The sequence below is a fragment of the Saccopteryx bilineata genome, chromosome 1, assembly GCF_036850765.1.
Source record: "Saccopteryx bilineata isolate mSacBil1 chromosome 1, mSacBil1_pri_phased_curated, whole genome shotgun sequence".
Taxonomy (NCBI): Eukaryota; Metazoa; Chordata; class Mammalia; order Chiroptera; family Emballonuridae; genus Saccopteryx; species Saccopteryx bilineata.
In genome coordinates this window covers 204,689,067-204,713,070 of record NC_089490.1, presented here as the reverse complement: position 1 = coordinate 204,713,070, position 24,004 = coordinate 204,689,067, and the positions used below count along the sequence as shown (strand labels likewise).

At 44.6% G+C, this 24,004-nt stretch overlaps 1 protein-coding gene across 4 annotated transcripts in view; it reads left to right on the top strand.

Annotated features, from left to right (window-relative positions):
* Positions 1 to 725: 725 nt before the first annotated feature.
* Positions 726 to 24,004, top strand: part of USP53 (ubiquitin specific peptidase 53) — a 51,865-nt gene continuing 28,586 nt past the window's right edge. For 3 of the 4 annotated variants that reach the window (XM_066233947.1, XM_066233946.1, XM_066233944.1), the window contains exons 1-3: positions 726 to 904; positions 13,489 to 14,160; positions 23,655 to 23,747. In XM_066233947.1, coding sequence (XP_066090044.1) covers positions 14,017 to 14,160; positions 23,655 to 23,747 — 237 coding nt within the window. In that variant the 5' untranslated portion in view covers positions 726 to 904; positions 13,489 to 14,016. Of the gene's footprint in view, positions 905 to 2,735; positions 2,802 to 13,488; positions 14,161 to 23,654; positions 23,748 to 24,004 lie in introns of those variants that run through there. The other variant, XM_066233945.1, reaches the window with a different exon arrangement.

Here is a 24,004-nt window from a genome sequence, read left to right as displayed (position 1 = left end):
GCTTGCTTACTTGCTGGGGCATCTCTAACACTAAAGACGCCCGCGGGTGTTTCTTTCACTACTATGCCTAGGAAACATTTATTGTGACGAAACCGGGTCTATCCCAGTTCCCCAAGCAGCAAGCCGCGTGTGATTGAAAACCTGTTGGAAAGCAAGGTCAGAGGGCAGCCACGGTTAACCATTCACTGGAGCCGACACGTTTACGAAGGCTCTCATTTTATTCACGAGTCACGGAGCAGCCAGCCATCTGGGGAACCACGCGTCCCCGCAAACAGGTCGCCGTGATCACCCACAGCCAAAGGGGAGAGTGCACCTGCCCGGGGCCCGCGGCCAGGGTGACCCTCGGCTCTCAGGTAGCGCCCCCCAGGCGAAGGCCGGGTGCTGGGCGGACCCGGCCTCCTGGGCTTGGAAACTTCCGAAAGCACGGCCGGCCCGCAGCGCCGTGCACTGGGGGGCGCGCCCCTCCTATGTCTGCGTGGGCAGCAGCGATCAGCTCCCCGCTCCCACCTTCGGGAAGATGCTCAGGCCCCTGCTCTCGCGGGATCTCGCGCTCCCTCGAACCCCCGCGGGAATACCGCCCGGCAGGTTCAGACCAGACCCGGGAACTCGGGGCAGGGCGGGGTCGGCTGGGGAGCGTGGGGGCGTGGCCATATGGAGGGGCGGGGCGAGCGCGCGGCGGGGAGGGGCGGGGCTTCCCGGGACCTGTTGATCGCAGGTGTCACTGCCCGGACGGCCCCCGGGGAAGGCGGGCGTGTGCGCATGCTCCGTGCGCCTGGCCGCGCTGTGGACGGCGGAGGGCGGCCGCCTGTGCTCCAGTTCCCCGCGCGCGTCCGGGGACGGTGGCGGCGTGTCAGCCGGGGGTCGGCGCGAGGGAACCCTGCGGAGAAGGACGAGCTGAGCGCAGGTAATCTCCGGGCCTGGTGGCTGGATGCAGATAGCGCCCTGCGACCCCCGCGGGCCGGGCCGGGGCGGCGCGGCTCCAGCCCGGCGACCGCGTCCGCGCCCCACCCCCTGGCCGACGCGGGGTCCTGGCGGGGCCGGGGCCGTGGGGCGGACGGGCGGTCCCGCGGGGGCGCTCAGGGTGTTGCATGCGGCCCCCGGGCAGCGGTTCGCAGAGGGGCGCGCACCGCTCGGTGGCCCACCTGGCGGGGACGGCAGGTTACCGGGTCCGCGAGGGCCAGGGGGCCGGTGGTGCCGGCTGGTCGCAAGTTCATGTTCACCTTCTGCACTGCCCGCCCCTGATGGGACATTTACCCGGACTGTTTGAAACGTCGTCGGAGAGCAGGAAGTACTTGCACAGGTGTCACCGGGAGGGTCCCCGAGCCTGCAATCTGAGCGCGTCCTGGGGTTTCTTATCCCCGCTACAAAGTGTCTGATAGATCCGCGGTCTGAGTAAGGTTTGCCGAATGCCCCGCGGGGCGTTACTTGTCCCACAGCAGAGTTCGCCAAATGTTGCCTTCGCTGGAAAAAAACAGGTTTTGCTTTTTTTTGTGTGTGTGTGGTTTTTCGTTGTTTTGCAAGGAATTTTCAAGGCTATTTTTCAAGGAATGTTGAACAGTAAACTTAGGAAGTTCTTTTTGATGAGGGTGTCTGATGGGCTTCCAGTTCTGGTCTCTCTAAAGAAAAGCATTGCTAATTCCAGGATTTAAAAGGAGGAGTGTTTCACACAACTCTTAATGCTTGAAATGAACTGTTGGCTACATTGATACTTGCTGGTTTTATTTTCTATTTAAGTTCCATGATGATGGTCTAGGCTTGAGAGCCTTTGTTCTGTTAAAACAGAAATTAAACAAACAAGACTTATTTTGCAAAAGTAATATGTGATTTATCCGTCACTGTTAAAAGAATTCCAAGTAGACTAACTCACTGTTAGGTAGGAGTTAATTATAGTCTAGAAAAAAACAACAACCAAGGTTTTTGTTTTTGTTTTATATTTTAGAGGATTTTAACATTAGCTGTTTAGACAGCTTGACTAGGCTTATGATCGCTGGTCATAAACCATGAAAGTGATTTATTTAAATTTGTTCACAGATTAAACTCACTGGTAGTTATGTGTATTCTTTCCCACAGTGTAAAAAATTAGTGCCCAAGAACTGACCTTTCTTTTTTCCCTATTAATTTTTAGAAAAAAAGTTTTATAAATATATTTAGATGATAAATTGTGCATGAAACTTGATACTAATAGAAAATCCATTGATATTATTTTCTCTAGAAGATACAAAAAGTAGTTTTTAAAAAGATAGCTATTTTGAAGAGGGTGGGGCACCCTTTTCCACCTAATTTATTCTTTTCCTTCAAGAAAGAGAAAAAAAATCACAAAATCACAATTTTAGCGTGTACTATGATTCAAGATTTTTTTTTATATTACTTAGTGTAAGATGCTTCTCTTAAACTATGTAGTCTCAAAAAATACAATCTTGGGATCATATGGTTTAGAAGTTTGTTTTGGCAGGACAAAGAGTTAAAATATGAAAATTCTGATCTATTTTTAAGGCAATAGACACATTTAAACAGTCAGAATCAGAGTTATTTTTCTAGAGGGAACTGTCTGGACTTCACTTACCTACCATCCTGGCGGAGTTGCTTTACCCTTCAATTTTCCTAAAATATGTTTGAAATCTCTAAAGTGATAGATTAAACTATCCTACAGAGACGTTTAGTTACTAAATATAGTACTTAGAAGATGTTATTGGACCGGTTTAACTATAAGGTGTTTCTTAATTATAGACCCAAAGACGACATGCAACAGTGTAGCCTGTGGATTGCGACTGGAAGTGTTTTGAACACCGTTTGTCTACTAGGTATGGCAGAGCCCAAAAGATTGTCAGTCTAGCCTAGGGTTGCTCACAAGCTTCTGGATAAAGGGAGGAATGTGCTAATTTATGTTATCTTTGGAGAGCTAGCATTATAAAGATGTAGAGTAGGCATAGTATTATTCATTTTGTACAGCTGTGATGATTTTAGGAAATACTGCATTGCAGTGTATGCATACCATAGGAGCAAGAAACACATGGAACCTGTCCTACCGCAAAGTCTCCAAAGGTTATTTCAACTTTACATAACTTTCTATAAAACCCTAATCTTGGCAAGTCATTATATATTTTATTTTTAGTAATAGGCATACTACATATATAGAATTTTTAGGCAAAAAGTTACCTGTTCTTTCTTTGCTTTTCCAAGTTAACCCGTATCTTCTATCCAGAGTTCTTAAACTGGGCCCCATGATTGAGCCGTAGCCTGTGGTCAGAGCTGAATTTTAACATCATTGGCATTCCTTGTGACCTTGTGACTTTTTCTTTTCTATTTTAACCCTACCGATTTAATTTCATGCATTCACAAACATCCTTCTGAGAAGTCCGCAGGCTACCAAAGGTGTCTGTGGCGTGCACCAGAATGCAAGAACCCACTGCATCCGGTTGGAGAGTTCTATTTTTACATGAGTCACTTCAGAAAAGGTACTTCATAGATTCATATTTGTAATTTATCAGGGAAAATGTTATGCAACATAAAACATTCTTGAATAACTTAGTTGTTTTAATGAACAGATCAGTTATCTGAATTGTCACATTTTAAAATTAATTTAGAAATAATTACATTAGTCTTCTATTTTGCAAATATTGACCTGCAGAAATCAGTTTGAAGAAATATTTTTCCTGTGGAATTTGGAAGGTTTCTACTTACCTTTTCTGCTTTTTCAAAGTTAGCTAATTTATTCAATAAACATTCATTGACCTGTAGTTGTATGGTAGCTGCTAGAGATTCAGAAATCAGTGAGACAACTTTAAAGTGGTCAGATACATGAATTATTCTTCCTTTTCCAAGCCTCATCTCTGACTGTTGCCAGTCCTCCCCCATCTGCACTGAGTTGCTAAAGATAAAATAGTCTTTTCTCTTATCCTCTTGACTTTGCAAAATGCTGTTTCTCTTCTCTTTCTCTCTCTCTCTCTCTCTTTTTTTTTTTAGAGAAAGGGACAGAGAGGCAGGAAGGGAGAGAGATGAGAAGCATCAATTCTTCATTGCAGCTCCTTAGTTGTTTATTGACTACTTTCTCACATGTGCCTTGACTGGGGGGCTACAGCAGAGTGAGTGACCCCTTGCTCAAGCCACCAACCTTGAGCTCAAGCCAGCAACTGTGGGGTCATGTCTCTGATCCCATGCTCAAGCCAGTGACCCCGCTCTCAAGCTGGTGAGCCCATGCTCAAGCGGTGACCAGGGTGTCAAACCTGGGTCTCCTGCGTCCCAGTCTGAAGCTCTGTCCACTGCGCCACCGCCTGGTCAGGCCCTCTTTCTATTTATTCCCTTTTCAACTCCCAGTGACCACAGCACACCTGACCCAGCAAAGGACAGTAGAGTCCTTCACCCTTGTGTTAGGTACTACTGTCCTCTGGACACTCTTATGTGAAGGATTTGTACCGTGTGGCGTAGAGGGAAGACCGACTACAGGGGCATCTGAAGATGATGACGTGCACTGTCATGTAGAGTGTCAGGCGAGTCCTGGCCCCACTGAGACAGTAATACAGGCGGGGGGGGGGGGGTAATGTCAAGGTAATGTTTTGGGTGCTGTCATTATATTTCGTGGCTGAATGGGTCATCCTGCGATTTATGAATTTAAATTGTCATTAAGTACGTCTGTAGTTATCTTTCTGAAAAGTTATGGACAGTAGTCCCCCCCCCCCCCCGTACCTGTGACTTAGCGTCCCCCACTCAGTTACCCTCCGTCAACTGCAGTCTGAAATTATGAAATGGAAAATTCCAGAAATAAACAGTTCATAAGTTGTAATTGGGCGCCATACTGAGTAGAGTGATGAAATCGTGCACTGTCCCTTGTTGTCCTGATGTGACTCTTACCTCCTGCTCAGTAGCTCCAGATGTAGATGCCCCTGTCTGTTGCCCTCTGGGGTATCACAGTGACTGTCTCAGTTGTCCAGGGCTTATGTTCAGGTCACCCTTGTTTTACTTAATAATGGCCCCCAAAGCACAAGAATCATGATGGTGGCCATTCAGACATGCCCGAGAGAAGTTGGAAAGTGCTTCTTTAAGTAAAAGTGAATTTTCCTGACCCAATGGAGAAAGAGAAAAAATTGTATACTGAGGCTGCTCAGATCGATAGCAAGAATGAATCTTCTATCTGTGAGATTGTGAAGAAGGAAAGAAAAATTGTGCTAATTTGCTGAGGGAGAGAGAGGGGACACATTCACACCCACTTTTACATGTTTCTTACAGTATATAATTTTCCTATTTCATTATGAGTAGTCTCTTACTGTGCCTAATTTATAAATTAAACTTTGTCATAAGAATGTGTGACAGATGTATAGGGTTTGGTACTATTTGTGGCTCTTGAAGTGGAATGAGTGGACAGAAGGAAGTATTTTTCTCTGAAATTTTATTTTTAGCAGGTGGAATACGGCTTTTTGTAGACCATTATGAAGACTTTTGGGTCTCATTCTGCATGTAATAAAGACCCATTGCAAGGGTTTGAGCAGAGAAATAACATGATTTAATCTGAGGAGGGTCTTTTTGTCTACCCTTGAGGATAGATGGTAGAGGTCAGGTTGGAAGCTGGGAGACCGGCGGCCACACTTGCAATCCAGGAGAGATCTGATGGTGGACAAGAGGGGAGTAGTCGAGCGGAGGTGGTGGGGACTGGTCCCATTCCGACTCAGCTGTATGAGAAAGAGGAGTCAGTCAAAGATGACGCCAACACGTTTGTTCCCAGAGCAGCTGGAAGATGAGTGAAGTCACCGTCGGAGGCGGGAGGAAGAGGCTGAAACAGGAGTTCACTCTGGGGCTTGGTGGAGCAGAGCCAGCTCAGGTGCGCCTGCCCCGGCATGGTTCCCCTATGCGGGTTGGGTCTTAGAGCAGGTCCTCTCTGAGGCTCATTCTGGATGTACGTGATGATGGTCTTGAGTTCTGTGAGAGCAAGCAGCTAGAGAAAAGCCACGGGTTCTCTGTTATACACAAAGAAATAGAGCCAAAAAGTACAGAACATGAAAGTTACTTAACATTTGCTGTTTTCGTTGGTGGTGGTCAAGTATTTCATCATTACGTACTTCAATCTTACTTTCTTTGTTTTATAAATGTTCTAATACAGTCTGCTCCAGTTCTTCGGTGTGTAGTGACAGTAGTTTTGTACACCAAGGGACATTTCTTTTTCAGTTATAGCTTCCTTGCTATAATCCTTCCTTATACACTGTTTTTGTTTTAATTTTATATGTGTGTACACACACACACATAACTTATGTAATGCAGAAATATGATTAATATACATACTGGGTTTTTTAGTGCAGGGTTTTTTCCTATTTTCTAGCTTGGCTGTCTGTTTCCATTTCAATTAGACACATGCACACTGCTCCTTGCTCAGGTGCTCATAGAAGGCATATATATTTTCACACACATGTTTTACCAACATGGGATCATATTACATTTCTGCATTTTGTCTTTGCCACTGAAAAACACCCTGTTACATTAATTATGTCCCTCCTGATGGCCCTTGACGTTGTTTCCTTCCTTATTTGCTGCACCTACCTACTATATTTCAATAAAGTACTTTTATTTTAGGGGCATAGATTATATATATATATATATATATATATATATATATATATATATATTTTAATGTTGAAGTGTGTTTGTTTCTTATTTTAATAGTTGTTGCCAGGTTGATACAGTATAGCTTCAAGGGTATTATAATTATATTTTTTGTTAGTCAACAATAAAAGAAAATATCTGTTTCCATTTATCCCCTCTAATGATGTTACTTTTAGGTTTTGCAGCCCCATAGAAACAAAGTAGCTCTTAACCGCTATGTTGTAACCCCTCGGTGTTGTAGGTCCTAGACCCTGCTCACTCCTGCTGTGCAGTGGCTGTCTGGGAGAACCGGAGCACTGAGCATGTAGTTGATGCATGGCCACGCTGCGTCACAGAGACAGGTCAGAAAGCAGAGTTAGCAATGGAGAAGGGTCGTGGTTCTGGAGAAGCCTGGGGGAGTCACTTGGGACACACTCACTTCTCCAGCAATGCACTGTGATGACATGTAAAATGTTGTCCACCAGGAGGTCACAAAGGCGCCCTCACTCAAGGACGGATCACAACTCCAGTTTTGCGGAAGGAGAGCAGGTGTACAGGAGAAACGACATTGTTTGTATGGTTTCTGTGCAGTGACCTACCTTCCCAGTTTCTATGGTGGGAATCCTCCCAGAATCCTAAGCTCCCTGAGGCTGAACGTTTGAAAGCAGGCTTTTCCCAGGATAGTGAACTCGGCTGTGTTGTCTTCTCTTAAAAAGCAGCTTTATTGAAATATGATTTATAAATCACCACTTTCACTTTATATAAGTGTACAGTTCAGTGGATTTTAGTCCATTCACAGAAATGCGCATCCATCACCGCAATTTTTGCATGTTTTCATCACTACAAAAAGAATCGTCGTATGCATTTACTCTCATTTTTTGCCCCCATCGCTGCACCCCACTTTTCTGTGTAAGGAACCAATAATATACCATCTGCAGATTCCTCTGTGTGGACATTTGGGACTGGTGGAGTCATATAACGTGGTCTGTTGTGATTGGCTTCTTACACATAGCAAAATGTTTTCAGTGTTCATCCATAAGTACTTTCTTCCTTTTTATGGTTGAATAATATTCCGTTTTGTGAATACTCCTCTCTTTCTCCCTCTCTCCCCCCTTCCTCTCTCCCTCTCCCCCTGTTGCCCTCTCCCCCTCTCCTTCTCCTCTTCTGACCCTCTCCCTCTCTTCCCCTCTCCCTCTCCCCTTTTCCCCCTCTCCCTCTCCCCCCTCCCTCCTCCTCCCCATCTCCTCCCCCTCTCTCCCTCTCCCTCCCCCTCCCCCTCTCCTCCCCCTCTCTCCCTCCCCCTCTCCCTCTCCCTCCCCCTCTCCTCTTCCTCTCTCTCTCCCTCTCTCCCCCTCTCCCCCTCTCCCTCTCCCTCTCTTCCCCCTCTCCCTCTCTCTCCCCCTCTCTCCTTCTCTCCCTCTCCCTCTCTTCCCCCTCTCCCTCTCTTTCTCCCTCTACCTCTCTTTCCCCCCTCTCCTCTCCCTCTCCCTCCCCCTCTCCCCTTCTTCCTCTTTCTCCCTCTCTCCCCCTCCCTCTCCCTCTCTTTCCCCTCTTCCTCTCTCTCCTCCTCCCCCCTCTCCCTGCCCTCTCCCTCTCCCTCTCTCCCCCCTTTCCCTCTCCCTCTCTTTCCCCCTCTCCCTCTCTCTCCCCCCTCTCCCCCTCTTCCTCTCCCTCTCCCTCTCTCCCCCCTCTCCCTCTCCCTTTCCCCCTCTCCCCCTCTTCCTCTCTCTCTCCCTCTCTCCCTCCCCCTCTCCCCCTCTTCCTCTCTCTCTCCCTCTCCCCCCTCCCTCTCCCCCTCCCCATGTTGTGTTTATCCATTCAGTAGTAGAAGAACATTTGGGTTGTTTCCACCTTTCGGCTGTTTTGATTATTACTGTGTTAGGTCTTTGCCGCATGATCTCCCAGTAGTTATTGGAAGAATAAATATAATCTCATTGATTCCTTGATTATTATTATTTTCAACACTACAGGCGGTCTTCAACATACGGTGACTCGACTCACAGTTTTACTTTATAGTGGTGCGAAAGCAGATACGCATTCAATAGAAATTGTACTTCAAATTTTTAATTTTGATCTTCTTTCTGGGCTACCATGCTGTCCCGTGATGCCAGGCAGCGGGGCAAGCCTCAGCTCTTTGTCTTTGTCAGCCACACGATCACAAGAGTGAAAAGCTGGTGTCTGCAGTGTCTTCAGCGCGTTAGCTGCTTTTGCCCAACCGTGGGCTAGTCTACATGTTCTGAGCATGTTTACGGTGGGCCAGACTCAGCTATGATGCTCAGTATGTTAGGTGTAGTACGTGCATTTTCAACTTAATGATGAACTAACGGAGACCTAAGTCGAGGAGCGTGTGTGTGTGTGTGTGTGTGTGTGTGTAAATATTTTGACACATTGATAGATTGCTAGTTTTTAAGTTATGCACTAATAATTACATGTCAGTGTGGTCTGAGGCTTATCATGTTTCAATATGCAGGTTATGTTCACCTCATGAAATGGTTGGGGGTACCTTGTATTTCTTTTTCCGTGTGGCCTGGCAATAATTTAACTTTAGAAAGATCAGTTCTTTAAAGTTTATATACAATTTAACTTTGAATTCATTGGATCCAGATGCCATTTTCCCTGGGAGGACTTAACATTTTTCTACGTTTTAGGGGGTTAACTTTGGTAATTTGTATTTTACTGGGAAATTATCTATTCCTTTAGATTTTAAAAGTTATTGCCCCAAGATTTAAGTGCTATTCCTTTACAGTTCTCTGGTTGATTGTGTATCTGTGGTCGTTTCTCCTTTTTCAGTCCCATTGGTGTTTATATTTCTGGGTTATCTCTTAGTCAGGCTTGTGAAGATTTTGTCTCTTGTGTTAGTTTGTTTTTTACAAAAGTTTAAGTTTGGATTTACTTTTTCTCGTTTGCCTATAAATGGGTTTGAACAGCTCTCTCTCGTTTAAGGTTTCAGAGTTTTTATCCCACTTCCTTTCATCCCCAAAATATACTTGGGGGTATTTGAGTTGTCCTTTCTGTTTTCTCTCTGGGTTCTTCTGTCTTCTGGGTAAATCTTAATTATTTCTAAAAGCATTTCCTCAATTTACTTTCTCCTCTTTCTTTCAGGGGGTCCTTTTAGATAGACATGGACAGTCTCAGGCTTTATCCTTGTTGCTTGCTGTCTGAAAGCGTTTATGTTGTCCACATCCTTATTCTTTTCTCAGTGCTTTGTCAGATGATGTCTTGAGCTGAGTGTATTGCTCATTAATATCGTGTCCCCTTCTCTTCATTTTGTTAGTGAGCTCACCCTCTTTAAAAATCTCAGCTGTTTCAGAAAGTGTACTCCCACTGACTTCGGTGGACGTTTCCTGTGTATTTTGTACTGGTGCTCCCATGGTCTGTCCCCCGTCCTGTGACGTGGGCTCCCGTTGGTCTGTCCCCCGTCCTGTGACATGTGCTCCCGTTGGTCTGTCCCTCGTCCTGTGACGTGGGCTCCCGTTGGTCTGTCCCCCGTCCTGTGACACATGCTCCCGTTGGTCTGACCCCCATCCTGTGACACATGCTCCTGTTGGTCTGTTCCCCGTCCTGTGACACTGGTTCCCGTTGGTCTGTCCCCCGTCCTGTGACACAGGCTCCCATGGTCTGTCCCCCGTCCTGTGACACAGGCTCCCATGGTCTGTCCCCCATCCTGTGACATGTGCTTCCGTTGGTCTGTCCCTCTGTCCTGTGACACTGATTCCCATGGTCTGTCCCCTGTCCTGTGACATGTGCTCCCGTTGGTCTGTCCCTCTGTCCTGTGACACTGGTTCCCATTGGTCTGTCCCTCTGTCCTGTGACACTGGTTCCCGTTGGTCTGTCCCCCGTCCTGTGACATGTGCTCCCGTTGGTCTGTCCCCCGTCCTGTGACGTGGGCTCCCGTTGGTCTGTCCTGTGGCGTGGGCTCCCGTTGGTCTGTCCCTCTGTTCTGTGGCGCGGGCTCCTGTTGGTCTGTCCCTCTGTCCTGTGGCACGGGATCCCGTTGGTCTGTCTCCCATTGTGTGGTACAGGCTGCCCAGTGGTCACACTCCCTGCACAGTGCTCCTGCACGGCAGGTGTCTGGTTATCCCTCCTGGGAGGCCCAGCTTACCAGCCAGTGACATTTTCATAAGAAGGGTGAGAACACAGCGTCGTATGTGTTTCTTGGGGTGTTGGGGAGTAGAGGTGGGGCCCCCAGGAGCTTGAGTAGGAGCGGTGCCGCCCGAGCTAGTTCCGGGGAGACTTTCCTGTAGCCTTGCCCGGAGACCTGGTCCTTCTTCCAGGGCCGCGTCCTCGGCTCTGCCTGTGGAGCAGAGTGAGGGCAGAGCACCCAGGGGCCACTTCCCAAGCCGGCTGTGCTCAGGTGCTGTCCTGTGCTGCGATCTTCCTGACCCTCCTGATGGCATTGGGGACAGCACAGCCTTCCAGTGTCATTGCACAGTGTGGGGTGCGCACCTCTGCCAAGAGCACCTGAGGAATGGGAAAGGTCACAGCTGGGCAGGGCTTCTAGTCTATGACACGCGCCTCTCTCTGTCTCAGCTGCCACTTCCTGCCCCTCTGGCAGCCGGTGACATTGGTGTCCTTAGGTCTCCCGGTTTCTCATTCAGCTACCTGTTGCTTTTGTGTCATTGCCAGAGCTGGCGGGGGGGGGGGGGGGGGGAGGACCAGGAGCACAGACTAGCACGAGGTCTCATGCAGGCATGGCAGCTGCCGTGCTTCTAATCGTCTGTGTGTCTGCCCCTCACCAGCATGCCCAGGGGGGCAGGGGTTGTTTCATGGTGCAGACCTGGTACCCAGGAAGTGACTGTTGAAAGAAGGTCATTTCAAAAGGATTCTTCCATTGCAAGTATGAACTTACTACCAGTTCAGAGCTCCCTGAATATTGTCAAGTCTTGACTATGTTTACTAAAAACTTAACTTGTATGAAAGGTTTTGGGATCATTTAGATCACTTTAGAAGAGTCTGCAGCCCATAAAGTTAAAATAAAAAGGAGAAACCCCTAGCGTAGGATAGTGTTTTATAATTCATGAAACATTTAACCTTTGGTGATCAGGGCTGGCATTGTGACCCCGGACTACAGGTGAGGAAGCCCTCAGTCAGACAGGACAAGGATCGGATCTCAGAGCTGCACTAGTGAGTGGTGACCTCATACTGGGGTTGGGGACCAAGACCCCCTTTGTAACTCTCTAGGGCAGGGGTCCCCAAACTTTTTACACAGGGGCCAATTCACTGTCCCTCAGACCATTGGAGGGCCGTCACATACAGTGCTCCTCTCACTGACCACTAATAGAAGAGGTGCCCCTTCTGGAAGTGCGGCGGGGGGCCGGATAAATGGCCTCAGGGGCTGCATGCAGCCCACAAGGCCGTAGTTTAGGGAAGCCTGCTCTAGGGCCTGATGCTTTTCTGCCTTCATCCTCAATGTGTTGCTGTCTTAGTGGACATTTGATTGACGGTAGTGAGCTGACCTGTGCCACCCTGTCTCTCGTCTTGTGCACACACAGGAAACTTGGTGGCCTTCGCCCAGAATTTAAGCTGAAGTCCTTCCGAAGGGCTTTGGGGCCCGTCCCCTCCCCTCCCCTCCCCTCCCCTCGCCTTCCCTCTGGCCACTGCAGGCCCCAGCAGGCTGCTCGCTGTCCTTCCAGCGTGCCGGTTGGGCTGCCACCTCTGGGAGGAAGGCCTTCTCCTGGGCAGCTCTTCATCTCTAAGTCCTTGTGCAGTGGGGACCTTCTCTGTGACTCCTGCTTGAATGGAGTCCTGGAAATGACACATCACACAGTTGACTCTTGAGCAATGCGGGGGTTAAGAATGCTAAGCCCCTGCCTGTCATTAAAAATCTGTGTATAGCCCTGGCCGGTTGGCTCAGTGGTAGAGTGTCGGCCTGGCGTGCAGGAGTCCCGGGTTCGATTCCCGGCCAGGGTACACAGGAGAAGCGCCCATCTGCTTCTTCACCCCTCCCCCTCTCTTTCCTCTCTGTCTCTCTCTTCCCCTCCCACAGCCAAGGCTCCATTGGAGCAAAGTTTGCCCGGGCACTGAGGATGGCTCTGTGGCCTCTGCCTCAGGCGCTAGAATGGCTCTGATTGCAGCAGAGCGACACTCCAAGATGGGCAGAGCATCGCCCCCTGGTGGGCATGCCGGGTGGATCCCGGTCAGGTGCATGCAGGAGTCTGTCTGACTGCCTCCCTGTTTCCAGCTTCGGAAAAATACAAAAAAAAAAAAAAAAAAAATCTGTATAGCTTTTGACTTCCCCAAAACTTAGCTATGGTCCCTCAGAATCCATAGGGGGCTGGCTCCAGCTGACCCTCCACACCCACGGTCCCCAGCTGCGGGACAGAAAGACTGTTTCTTCACTTGCTCCTGAGAATCCATGGATACAAAACCCCCGTAACATGTGGAAGCAGATAATCTATCTCACCTACTTACGTGTTGTCAATGTGCAAGAATACTGTATTTCTTATTTTATTTTATTTTAGAATTATAGCTGACATACAGTATTATTTTCAGGTGTACAACATAGCGATTCGACATTTGTATACCTTAGAGTGATTGTGTTAACTCTAGTACCTATCTGCCACCAAATAAATTATTACAGTATTACTGATGATATTCCCCGGGCTGCACGTTACCTCCATGTGACTTACTTTGTAACTGGAAGTTGGTCCCTCTTAACCCCTTGACCTTTTTGCACATCCCCCCACTCCCCTCCCACAGGCAGTTGTCAGTTTGTTTTCTGTAGGGTCTGATGTCACATTGATTTAAAAAAAAATTAATGATAAACTGTGTTTTCATTTTCATATTTTAGAACATTAGTTCTAATCCCTTTATGATCATATATTCAAATTTTAAATATATATTCAATATTTGTGTTCAAATAGTAAAGTAGGGGTTTTCTTGGTTAGCCTTTACCTTTAAACATGTTTTTCTTTGTTGCAGAGTTTCTTTGAGGTCACACGGATATGAAATATGGAGTCACATTTGTCAACGTCATCTGAGAAAGAGAGAGCCTTCTTTCTTATTGAAAGACCGTAAGGAGAATAGACGACCGAAGGAATCATGCTGGATGCCAATTTTATGTCTTTTATGTCTTAAACCCTTAAGACAAATAGCTCGTGCTGTAAAGAAAATGGCTTGTTCAACGTCGTTATTTTTAGCTGTTTTTAAAAAAGCTCTTTTTCATCTTAAGCTATACACATCTCTTTTAAAAGTTAACACGTAAAAATCTTTAAGGCCTTGTTTAAAATAGCCTTCTTTTTCAGTTTTCAGAACTTAATGTTTATCCTGTTTGTACTCGACAAAGCCCTCAAAATTTACAGCCTCAGGAAAGCGATGGGCTTGGAAGCTCGCTTTAGAGTACTAGGCAGCAGTGAATTTAAGTGGACAGGTCAGGATATCATCTGTTTTATCAGAAGTATCACCTATGTCTAGAATTCCTAGCTTTCATGCGAACAACATTGCTTGAAAATGGCGTGGGTCAAATTCCTCCGGAAACCGGGCAGCAACCTGGGGAGAGTTTACCAGCCCGGGAGTGTGCTGTCCCTGGCACCCACCAAGGGCCTGCTGAACGAGCCGGGGCAGAACAGCTGCTTTCTCAACAGTGCTGTGCAGGTGAGACCCTCATTCAAACTGCTTTTCAGGGGGTTCTTGGTTGCATGTTTCTTTAACTTATAAATTAAGACTGAAGTCATTATTGACTGGAATGACTTTATTACGATTATTTATTTATTTACTTTTTCTGTATTTTTCTGAAATGAGAAGCAGAGAGAGGTGGTCAGACTCCCGCATGCACCCGACCGGGATCCACCCAGCATGCCCACCAGGGGGCAATGCTCTGCCCATCTGGGCTGTTGCTCCGTTGCACTGGAGCCAATCTAGCGCCTGAGGCAGAGGCCATGGAGCCATCATCAGTGCCTGGGCCAACTTTGCTCCAATGCAGCCTTGGCTGTGGGAGGGGGAGAGACAGAGAGGAAGGAGAGGGGGAAGGGTGGAGAAGCAGATGGGAGCTTCTCCTGAGTGCCCTGGCTGGGAATCAAACCTGGGACTTTATACCCTGGGCCAACACTCTACCACTGAGCCAACCAGCCAGGGCCTTTTTTATTACCATTTTTTAATGGTAGCAAAATTATTTTGGCTATGCATTTTGGTTTTTATAACAAATAAAATTGTTTTTCTCAGTAGAATCAGATGTTGCTATGATATAGAAATATCTTCTGACTTATACTGATTAGTCAATTATTTACTAGATAAATTATTTAGTAAAGAATTTATTTAGTAATAAGTTTATTATTTAGTCAAGAATATGTTCCTCAAGTTTATAAAATAACCTTCTGGAATCAGCTCATCTATCCCCTACACACACACACACACACACACACACATGCACACTTTATAAAAGGAAACCCAGGAGACTCCCCATAGACGGCATAGAAAGAAACAAGCTTTCGGGGCTGAAATGAGAATGTTGAGAATGCAGTTTTTAATTTCAGTTCTCTGGCTTTCTTCCACCCTGCCTGTTGGCCCAACTCACCTCTCTGGAATCGGAATTGGGACACCTCTGTTTTTGTTCAGTTGAAGGTTGATTCGTTTTGCTGCAAGTCCCTGCTGAAATTCTTGTAAGGAATAAGTCTGTATCCACCCGCTTCTCTGTCTTAGAGAAACACCCCGTCTGTGTGTAAGGCCGCTTTTATTCACCAGCACCAGATTTTGTAGGATCCTGTGTCCCAACTGTTAATAATGATGAGGAAGAGTTAGAACACTGGGCTGTTATTCTCTCGACCCTAGAATATCCTTCGGAAGAACTTATTTAAAATAAACCAGTTTGCGTACGTTGTTCTCCAATGCCGTCTTTCCTTCTGAAAACTGAGGTGGGAAGAGGAGCATGGGTTAATTACTGACTTGTGAAATGAACACATCTAGAGTACTCAGACGTCTGACTCAGACTTGTGTTCTCAATTGCCCTCTGTTTGGGACAGATGGCAGATTTAGACGTTGTGTAACTTGCCCAGAGAAAGAGAGGTGACAGGAGGGAAGCATCCGTGATAATCTGCGTCTGGACCCTAAGTGGCAAAGGGCTTGTGTCCTTGACAGCTTTTTCTGTTACCCCCTTCCCGGTCATTTTGTGTTGTTTTTTTTTCACATTCCACTCTGTTTCTGTTCATTTCTTTGGCTCTCAAAAGACTGTGTGTGGTTAAGGGAACTGAAAATGAAAAGCATCACAAGAGAAAAGTCTGAGCCAGGCTGCGTATGTGGCGAAGAAAATGGAGGAGTATTCCTATGGGAATGTTTGTGTTTTTATTTTTAAATGAACATTCCATTGACCTTCACCCTGACGATCACTCACACTTCCCCACATGGTCAGCATTGCTGGCGCGCTCTCCACAGGCTGGTTTCTCCCGCAGGAAGGACCTCTCTTAGTGGGCCCTGCCATACACCTGTCGGCGATGGGTTCTTTTTTTTTTTTTATAAATTTTTATTAATGGTAATGGGATGACATTAATAAATCAGGGTACATATATTCAAAGAAAACATGTCTAGGTTATTTTGTCATCAAATTATGTTGCAAACCCCTCGCCCAAAGTCAGATTGTCCTCCGTCACCCTCTATCTAGTTCTCTGTGCCCCTCCCCCTCCCCCTAACTCTCTCCCTCCCTCCCTCCCATGTCCTCCCTCCCCCCCCACCCTTGGTAACCACCACACTCTTGTCCATGTCTCTTAGTCTCATTTTTATGTTCCACCAATGTATGGAATCATGTAGTTCTTGTTTTTTTCTGATTTACTTATTTCACTCCTTATAATGTTATCAAGATCCCACCATTTTGCTGTAAATGATCTGATGTCATCATTTCTTATGGCTGAGTAGTATTCCATAGTGTATATGTGCCACATCTTCTTTATCCAGTCTTCTATTGAAGGGCTTTTTGGTTGTTTCCATGTCTTGGCCACTGTGAACAGTGCTGCAATGAACATGGGGCTACATGTGTCTTCACGTATCAATGTTTCTGAGGTTTTGGGGTATATACCCAGTAGAGGGATTGCTGGGTCATAAGGTAGTTCTATTTGCAGTTTTTTGAGGAACCACCATACTTTCCTCCATAATGGTTGTACTACTTGACAGTCCCACCAACAGTGAATGAGGGTTCCTTTTTCTCCACAGCCTCTCCAACATTTGCTATTACCCGTCTTGTTGATAATAGCTAATCTAACAGGAGTGAGGTGGTATCTCATTGTAGTTTTGATTTGCATTTCTCTAATAACTAATGAAGCTGAGCATCTTTTCATATATCTGTTGGCCATTTGTATCTCTTCCTGGGAGAAGTGTCTGTTCATGTCCTCTTCCCATTTTTTTATGGGATTGTTTGTTTGTTTGTTGTTGAGTTTTATGAGTTCTTTGTAAATTTTGGATATTAGGCCCTTATCTGAGCTGTCGTTTGAAAATATCAGTTCCCATATAGTTGGCTGTCTGTTTATTTTGATATCAGTTTCTCTTGCTGAGCAAAAACTTTTAATTCTGATGTAGTCCCATTCATTTATCTTTGCCTTCACTTCTCTTGCCATTGGAGTCAAGTTCATAAAATGTTCTTTAAAACCCAGGTCCATGATTTTAGTACCTATGTCTTCTTCTATGTACTTTATTGTTTCAGGTCTTATATTTAGGTCTTTGATCCATTTTGAATTAATTTTAGTACACGGGGACAGGCTGTAGTCGAGTTTCATTCTTTTGCATGTGGCTTTCCAGTTTTCCCAACACCATTTGTTGAAGAGGCTTTCTTTTCTCCATTGTGTGTTGTTGGCCCCTTTATCAAAGATTATTTGACCATATATATGTGGTTTTATTTCTGGGCTTTCTATTCTGTTCCATTGGTCTGAGTGTCTATTTTTTTGCCAATACCATGCTGTTTTGATTATCGTGGCCCTATAATATAGTTTAAAGTCAGGTATTGTAATGCCCCCAGCTTCATTCTTTTTCCTTAGGATTGTTTTCACTATTCGGGGTTTTTTATAGTTCCATATAAATCTGATGATTTTTTGTTCCATTTCTTTAAAAAATCTCATAGGGATTTTGATGGGAATTGCATTAAATTTGTATATTGCTTTGGGTAATATGGCCATTTTGATTATATTTATTCTTCCTATCCAAGAACAAGGAATATTTTTCCATCTCATTGTATCTTTTTCGATTTCCCTTAACAATGCTTTGTAATTTTCATTATATAGGTCCTTTACGTTCTTTGTTATATTTATTCCTAGGTATTTTATTTTTTTTGTTGCAATCGTGAAGGGGATTATTTTTTTGAGTTCGTTTTCTAATATTTCATTGTTGGCATATAGAAAGGCTATGGACTTTTGTATGTTAATTTTGTATCCTGCGACCTTACTGTATTGGTTTATTGTTTCTAATAATCTTTTTGTGGAGTCCTTTGGGTTTTCGATGTATAGGATCATATCATCAGCAAAAAGTGATAGCTTTACTTCTTCTTTTCTGATATGGATGCCTTTTATTTCTTTGTCTTGTCTGATTGCTCTGGCCAGAACTTCTAGCACCACGTTGAATAAGAGTGGAGAGAGTGGACAACCCTGTCTTGTTCCTGATTTAAGGTAGAAAGTCCTCAGTTTTATGCCGTTTAATAGGATGTTGGCTGATGGTTTATCATATATGGCCTTTATCATGTTGAGATATTTTCCTTCTATACCCATTTTGTTGAGAGTCCTAAACATAAAATTGTGTTGTATTTTATCAAAAGCCTTTTCTGCATCTATAGATAAGATCATGTGGTTTTTGTTCTTTGTTTTGTTGATATGGTGTATTACGTTAACCGTTTTGCGTATGTTGAACCATCCTTGAGATTCTGGGATGAATCCCACTTGATCATGATGTATTATTTTTTTAATATGTTGTTGTATTCGGTTTGCCAGTATTTTGTTTAGTATTTTAGCATCTGTATTCATTAGAGATATTGGTCTGTAGTTTTCTTTCTTTGTGCCATCCTTGCCAGGTTTTGGTATGAGGGTTATGTTGGCCTCATAAAATGTGTTTGGAAGTATTGCTTCTTCTTCAATTTTTTGGAAGACTTTGAGTAGAATAGGAACCAAGTCTTCTTTGAATGTTTGATAGAATTCACTAGTATAACCGTCTGGGCCTGGACTTTTATTTTTGGGGAGATTTTTAATAGTTTTTTCTATTTCCTCCCTGCTGATTGGTCTGTTTAGGCTTTCTGCTTCTTCATGACTCAGTCTAGGAAGGTTGTATTGTTCTAGGAATTTATCCATTTCTTCTAGATTGTTGTATTTGGTGGCATATAATTTTTCATAGTATTCTACAATAATTCTTTGTATTTCTATGATGTCTGTGGTGATCTCTCCTCTTTCATTTTGGATTTTATTTATTTGAGTCCTGTGTCTTTTTTCCTTGGTGAGTCTTGCCAAGGGTTTGTCAATTTTGTTGATCTTTTCAAAGAACCAGCTCCTTGTTTTATTGATTTTTTCTATAGTTTTTCTGTTCTCTATTTCATTTATTTCTGCTCTGATTTTTATTATCTCCTTTCTTTGGCTGGTTTTGGGTTGTCTTTGTTCTTCTTTTTCTAGTTCCTTAAGGTGTGAAGTTAAGTGGTTTACTTCGGCTCTCTCTTGTTTGTTCATATAGGCCTGAAGTGATATGAACTTTCCTCTTATTACTGCTTTTGCTGCATCCCAGAGATTCTGATATGTCGTATTTTCATTTTCATTTGTCTGTATATATCTTTTGATTTCTGCGCTTATTTCTTCTTTGACCCATTCATTTTTTAGAAGTATGTTGTTTAGTTTCCACATTTTTGTGGGGTTTTCCCCCTCTTTTTTGCAGTTGAATTCTAGTTTCAAGGCTTTATGATCAGAAAATATGCTTGGTACAATTTCAATTTTTCTAAATTTGCTGATATTGTCTTTGTGGCCCAACATAGGGTCAATTCTTGAGAATGTTCCATGTACACTAGAGAAAAATGTATACTCTGTCGCTTTGGGATGAAGTGTCCTGAAGATGTCTATCATATCCAGGTGTTCTAGTATTTCGTTTAAGGCCACTATATCTTTATTGATTCTCTGTTTGGATGACCGATCTAGAGCCGTCAGCGGTGTATTGAGGTCTCCAAGTATGATTGTATTTTTGTTAGTTTTTGTTTTAAGATCAATAAGTAGCTGTCTTATATATTTTGGTGCTCCTTGGTTTGGTGCATATATATTAAGGATTGTTATGTCTTCTTGATTCAACTTCCCCTTAATCATTATGAAATGACCATTTTTGTCTCCGAGTACTTTTTCTGTCTTGTAGTCAGCATTATTAGATATGAGTATTGCTACGCCTGCTTTTTTTTGGGTGTTGTTTGCTTGGAGTATTGTTTTCCAGCCTTTCACTTTGAATTTGTTTTTATCCTTGTTGCTTAGATGTGTTTCTTGTAGGCAGCATATAGTTGGATTTTCTTTTTTAATCCATTCTGCTACTCTGTGTCTTTTTATTGGTAAGTTTAATCCATTTACATTTAGTGTAATTATTGACACTTGTGGGTTCCCTACTGCCATTTTATAAATTGCTTTCTGTTAGTTTTGTATCTAGTTTGATTCTTCTCTTTTGTTTTTCTATCATTTGTTTTTGTTTGTTTGTGTTCCATACTTCTTTCCTCTGTTGCTACCTTTTTTAAGTCAAGTGTTTTTGTGGTGGTTTTTTTAAGGGTGGTTACCATTAAGTAATGAAAAGGGTACCTACCATATTCATTGTAGTACCCTATCTTATAAGTATTTCTGCACTTCATCATCCTTTGCTACTGTTAATCTCCATCCTCTCCCCCCTTTTTTTCCTTTGTTGTCACAGTTTAAGTTTGGTTTTATTGTGTTCTTGGTGGAGCTGTTACTTGTGGTGTTGTTTTCTTTTGTTCTTTGAATCTGGTTGGAAAACCCCCCTTAGTATTTCCTGGAGTGGGGGCTTTCTGTTGATAAATTCTCTCATCTTTTCTGTATTTGTGAATGTTTTTATATCTCCTTCATACTTGAAGGATAGCTTTGATGGGTATAGTATTCTTGGCTGAAAGTTCCTCTCTTTCAGGGCTTTAAATATTGGGGTCCACTCTCTTCTAGCTTGTAGAGTTTCTGCTGAGAAATCTGATGATAATCTAATAGGCCTTCCTTTATATGTTGTACTCTTCTTTTCCCTGGCTGCCTTGAGAATTTTTTCTTTGTCATTGGTTTGTGTCATCTTTATTATGATGTGCCTTGGAGTGGGTTTGTTGGGGTTAAGAAAACTTGGTGTTCTGTTTGCTTCTTGAATTTGAGGCTTTAGTTCCTTCCACAGGCTTGGGAAGTTCTCATCTATTATTTGTTTGAGTATATTCTCCATTCCATTTTCTTTCTCTTCTCCCTCTGATATACCTATTATTCTTATGTTATTCTTTCTGATGGAGTCAGACAATTCCTGTAGGGCTTTCTCATTTTTTATTATTTTTGAGTCTCTTTCTTCTTCTCTCTGTTGTGCCTCAAGTTGTTTGTCTTCTATTTCACTAATCCTATCTTCAATCTGGGCTGTTCTGTTAGCTAAGCTTGTTACCTCGTTTTTCAGCTCGTGAATTGAGTTTTTCATTTCTGTTTGATTTGTTTTTATAGTTTCAATTTCCTTGGTAATATATTCTTTGTGTTCATTGAGTTGTTTTCTGATCTCCCTATATTGCCTTTCTGTGTTTTCTTGTATATCTCTGAGTATTTTTAAGATTTCTATTTTAAATTCTCTGTCATTTAGCTCCAAGGCTTCCAATATGTTAAGTCTTTTCTCCATAGATTTTTCCACATCTATTTGTGTTACCTCTCTTTCTTTTGTATCCATAATATTCGACTTCCTCTTTCTTATCGGCATCTGAGGGTGGTCTTATTGATAGCACGCAGGCGCACTCCCTCGCAGCTTGAATGAGCGTCGCTGCGGTAGCTTCCTCCACACCCTCGTCTCTCAGATTCAAGTGATAACAGTCCTTTTGCTTTCAGTTTGTGTGGAACTCCGGAATGCTCCGAGGATAAATTTTGCTGTTTCTAGTTGATAAATTTGTTGTGATTTAGGGGAGAGCTGTCGGACGCGCTTCTCACGGCGCCATTTCCGTGACGTCACTCGGCGATGGGTTCTTAATGTGTCTGTGTGTCTGGGGAAAAACTCGGTTTCATTTTGTCTTTGACATTATTTTCACCCATTCACGAGGTCTGAGTTCACAGCTTTCCTCATTCTGTCCTTTAAAGCAGTGGTCCCCAACCCCTGGGCCGCGGACCGGTACTGGTCCGTGGGCCATTTGGTACTGGTCCACAGAGAAGGAATAACTTACATTATTTCCATTTTATTTATATTTAAGTCTGAACGATGTTTTATTTATTTATTTATTTTTATTTTTTGTATTTTTCTGAAGTTAGAAATGGGGAGGTAGTCAAACTTCCGCATGCGCCTGACTGGGATCCACCCGGCATACCCACCAGGAGGCGATGCTCTGCCCATCTGGGGAGTCGCTCTGTTGCAACCAGAGCCATTCTAGCACCTGAGGCAGAGGCCATGGAGCTATCCTCAGTGCCCAGGCCAACTTTGCTCCAATGGAGCCTTGACTGCAGGAGGGGAAGAGAGAGACGGAGAGAAAGGAGAGGGGGAAAGGTGGAGAAGCACATGGGCACTTCTCCTGTGTGCTCTGGCTGGGAATCGAACCCGGGACTCCTACACGCCAGGCCGACACTCTACCACTGAGCCAACTGGCCAGGGCTATGATGTTTTATTTTTTAAAAATGACCAGATTCCCCCTGTTACATCTGTCTAAGACTCACTCTTGACGCTTGTCTCGGTCACGTGATACATTTATCTGTCCCACCCTAAAGGCTGGTCCGTGAAAATATTTTCTGACATTAAACCGGTCCGTGGCCCAAAAAAGGTTGGGGACCACTACTTTAAAGATTCTGCTCCTCCTCCTCCATCTAGCTGTGTTATTTCTGAGGACGGAAAACTGTAGTCCTGATCTCTGCTCCTCTGTAGAGCAGCGGTTCTCAACTTGTGGGTCACGACCCCGGCCGGGGTTGAACGACCAAAACACAGGGGTCGCCTAAAGCCATCGCTGTAGAGCGTCCTGGTGCCCTTCCTCTCTGGGGCCCTTAGAGATGATCTCTCTCAGTGGGTGACAGCTCTTTATGTGTGTGTCCGTGTGTGTCGAGTATGGGGTATAGAGAGAAGTGGTTTATGGATATCATCACATTTGGCAACTCTTTGACCGTTGTCTCTTCAGAGTGTTCTGTTGCTCCCTGCTGCAGGGGACCGCCCTTACAGGTGCAGCTGGTTGTTGTGGCAGGATTTCCAACAGCAGAGGGCAGGTGACATTCATTGCTGGGTGTGCCCTGGGCTCTCGACACTTGCCACGTCGTTCCTTGGTATGTAATCCTGACAAGGACTCTGAGAGGCAGCCATGTGCATCCCCACGGCTCTGAGGCTTTTCAGAATGATTTTTCCCACTGGTTTACAAACAATTACAGTCTTTCTTGTTTATGTTGTTTTTGTCTTCTTGTAGCCAGTGATGAACGGGTACTTGCAGCAGAAACAACCGGGTTATTTTTGGCTGTTTCTGGCCAGGTCGTGTCCCCATCACCAGGGAAATGCCCCCTCCGTCAGTGTCTGGTGACCCTGCGGACCTCTGCTCACCCCCTCTTTTAGCTCACCCCATACTGACCCCTGTTGGCTACACCCTGCTTTCAGCTCCCATAGCGTTTCCCCTCTAAATGTCAGCTCGTTCCAAGTGTTACAATCACTTCCTCTTCGCCTCTCTGCCAAGCCCTCCACTCTGTCCTGTTTCCTGTTCCTATAAAGCCCTCACCTGAGGGCTTCATTTTCCCTTGCTCCCTGCCTTGGACCGTTTCTACATGTGAATCCATAGGGATTGCTTCTAACTCCATCTCTTAGGACGCACTTCCACGTGCAGCCGTTTTCCTCTCGCTGTTCTTTTCAGTGGCTGTGTGTGTTTGTGCACAAGAGACCGAGAGAACTTACTAGCCTTGTGCAGTTTCAAAGCCGCTGGAGTCTCCCGTATCCAGTGAGAAAGCCTGTGTCCTTCCTCTCGTCTCCCTGCTGTGTAGGTCCTGTGGCAGTTGGACATATTTCGAAGAAGCTTGCGGGTTCTGACCGGACACGTTTGTCAGGGAGATGCCTGCATATTCTGTGCACTGAAGGTAACCTTTCATAGTTCTGAAAAATTACTGTTCATTGTTTCTCCAAATACTTCATTTTACTTGATAGTTTGTTAGCTTATTTGCAGTTAAAGTTCATTGTCACTTAATTAGCTTATTTGCAATTAAAGTTCATTGTCAAGTGCTGTATAGTTATTTTTTTTCTGTTTTTATTATTTTTCTGAAGTCAGAAGCAGGGAGGCAGAGACAGCTTCCCACATGTGCCCATTCAGGATCCACCCAGCAAGCCCACCAGGGGG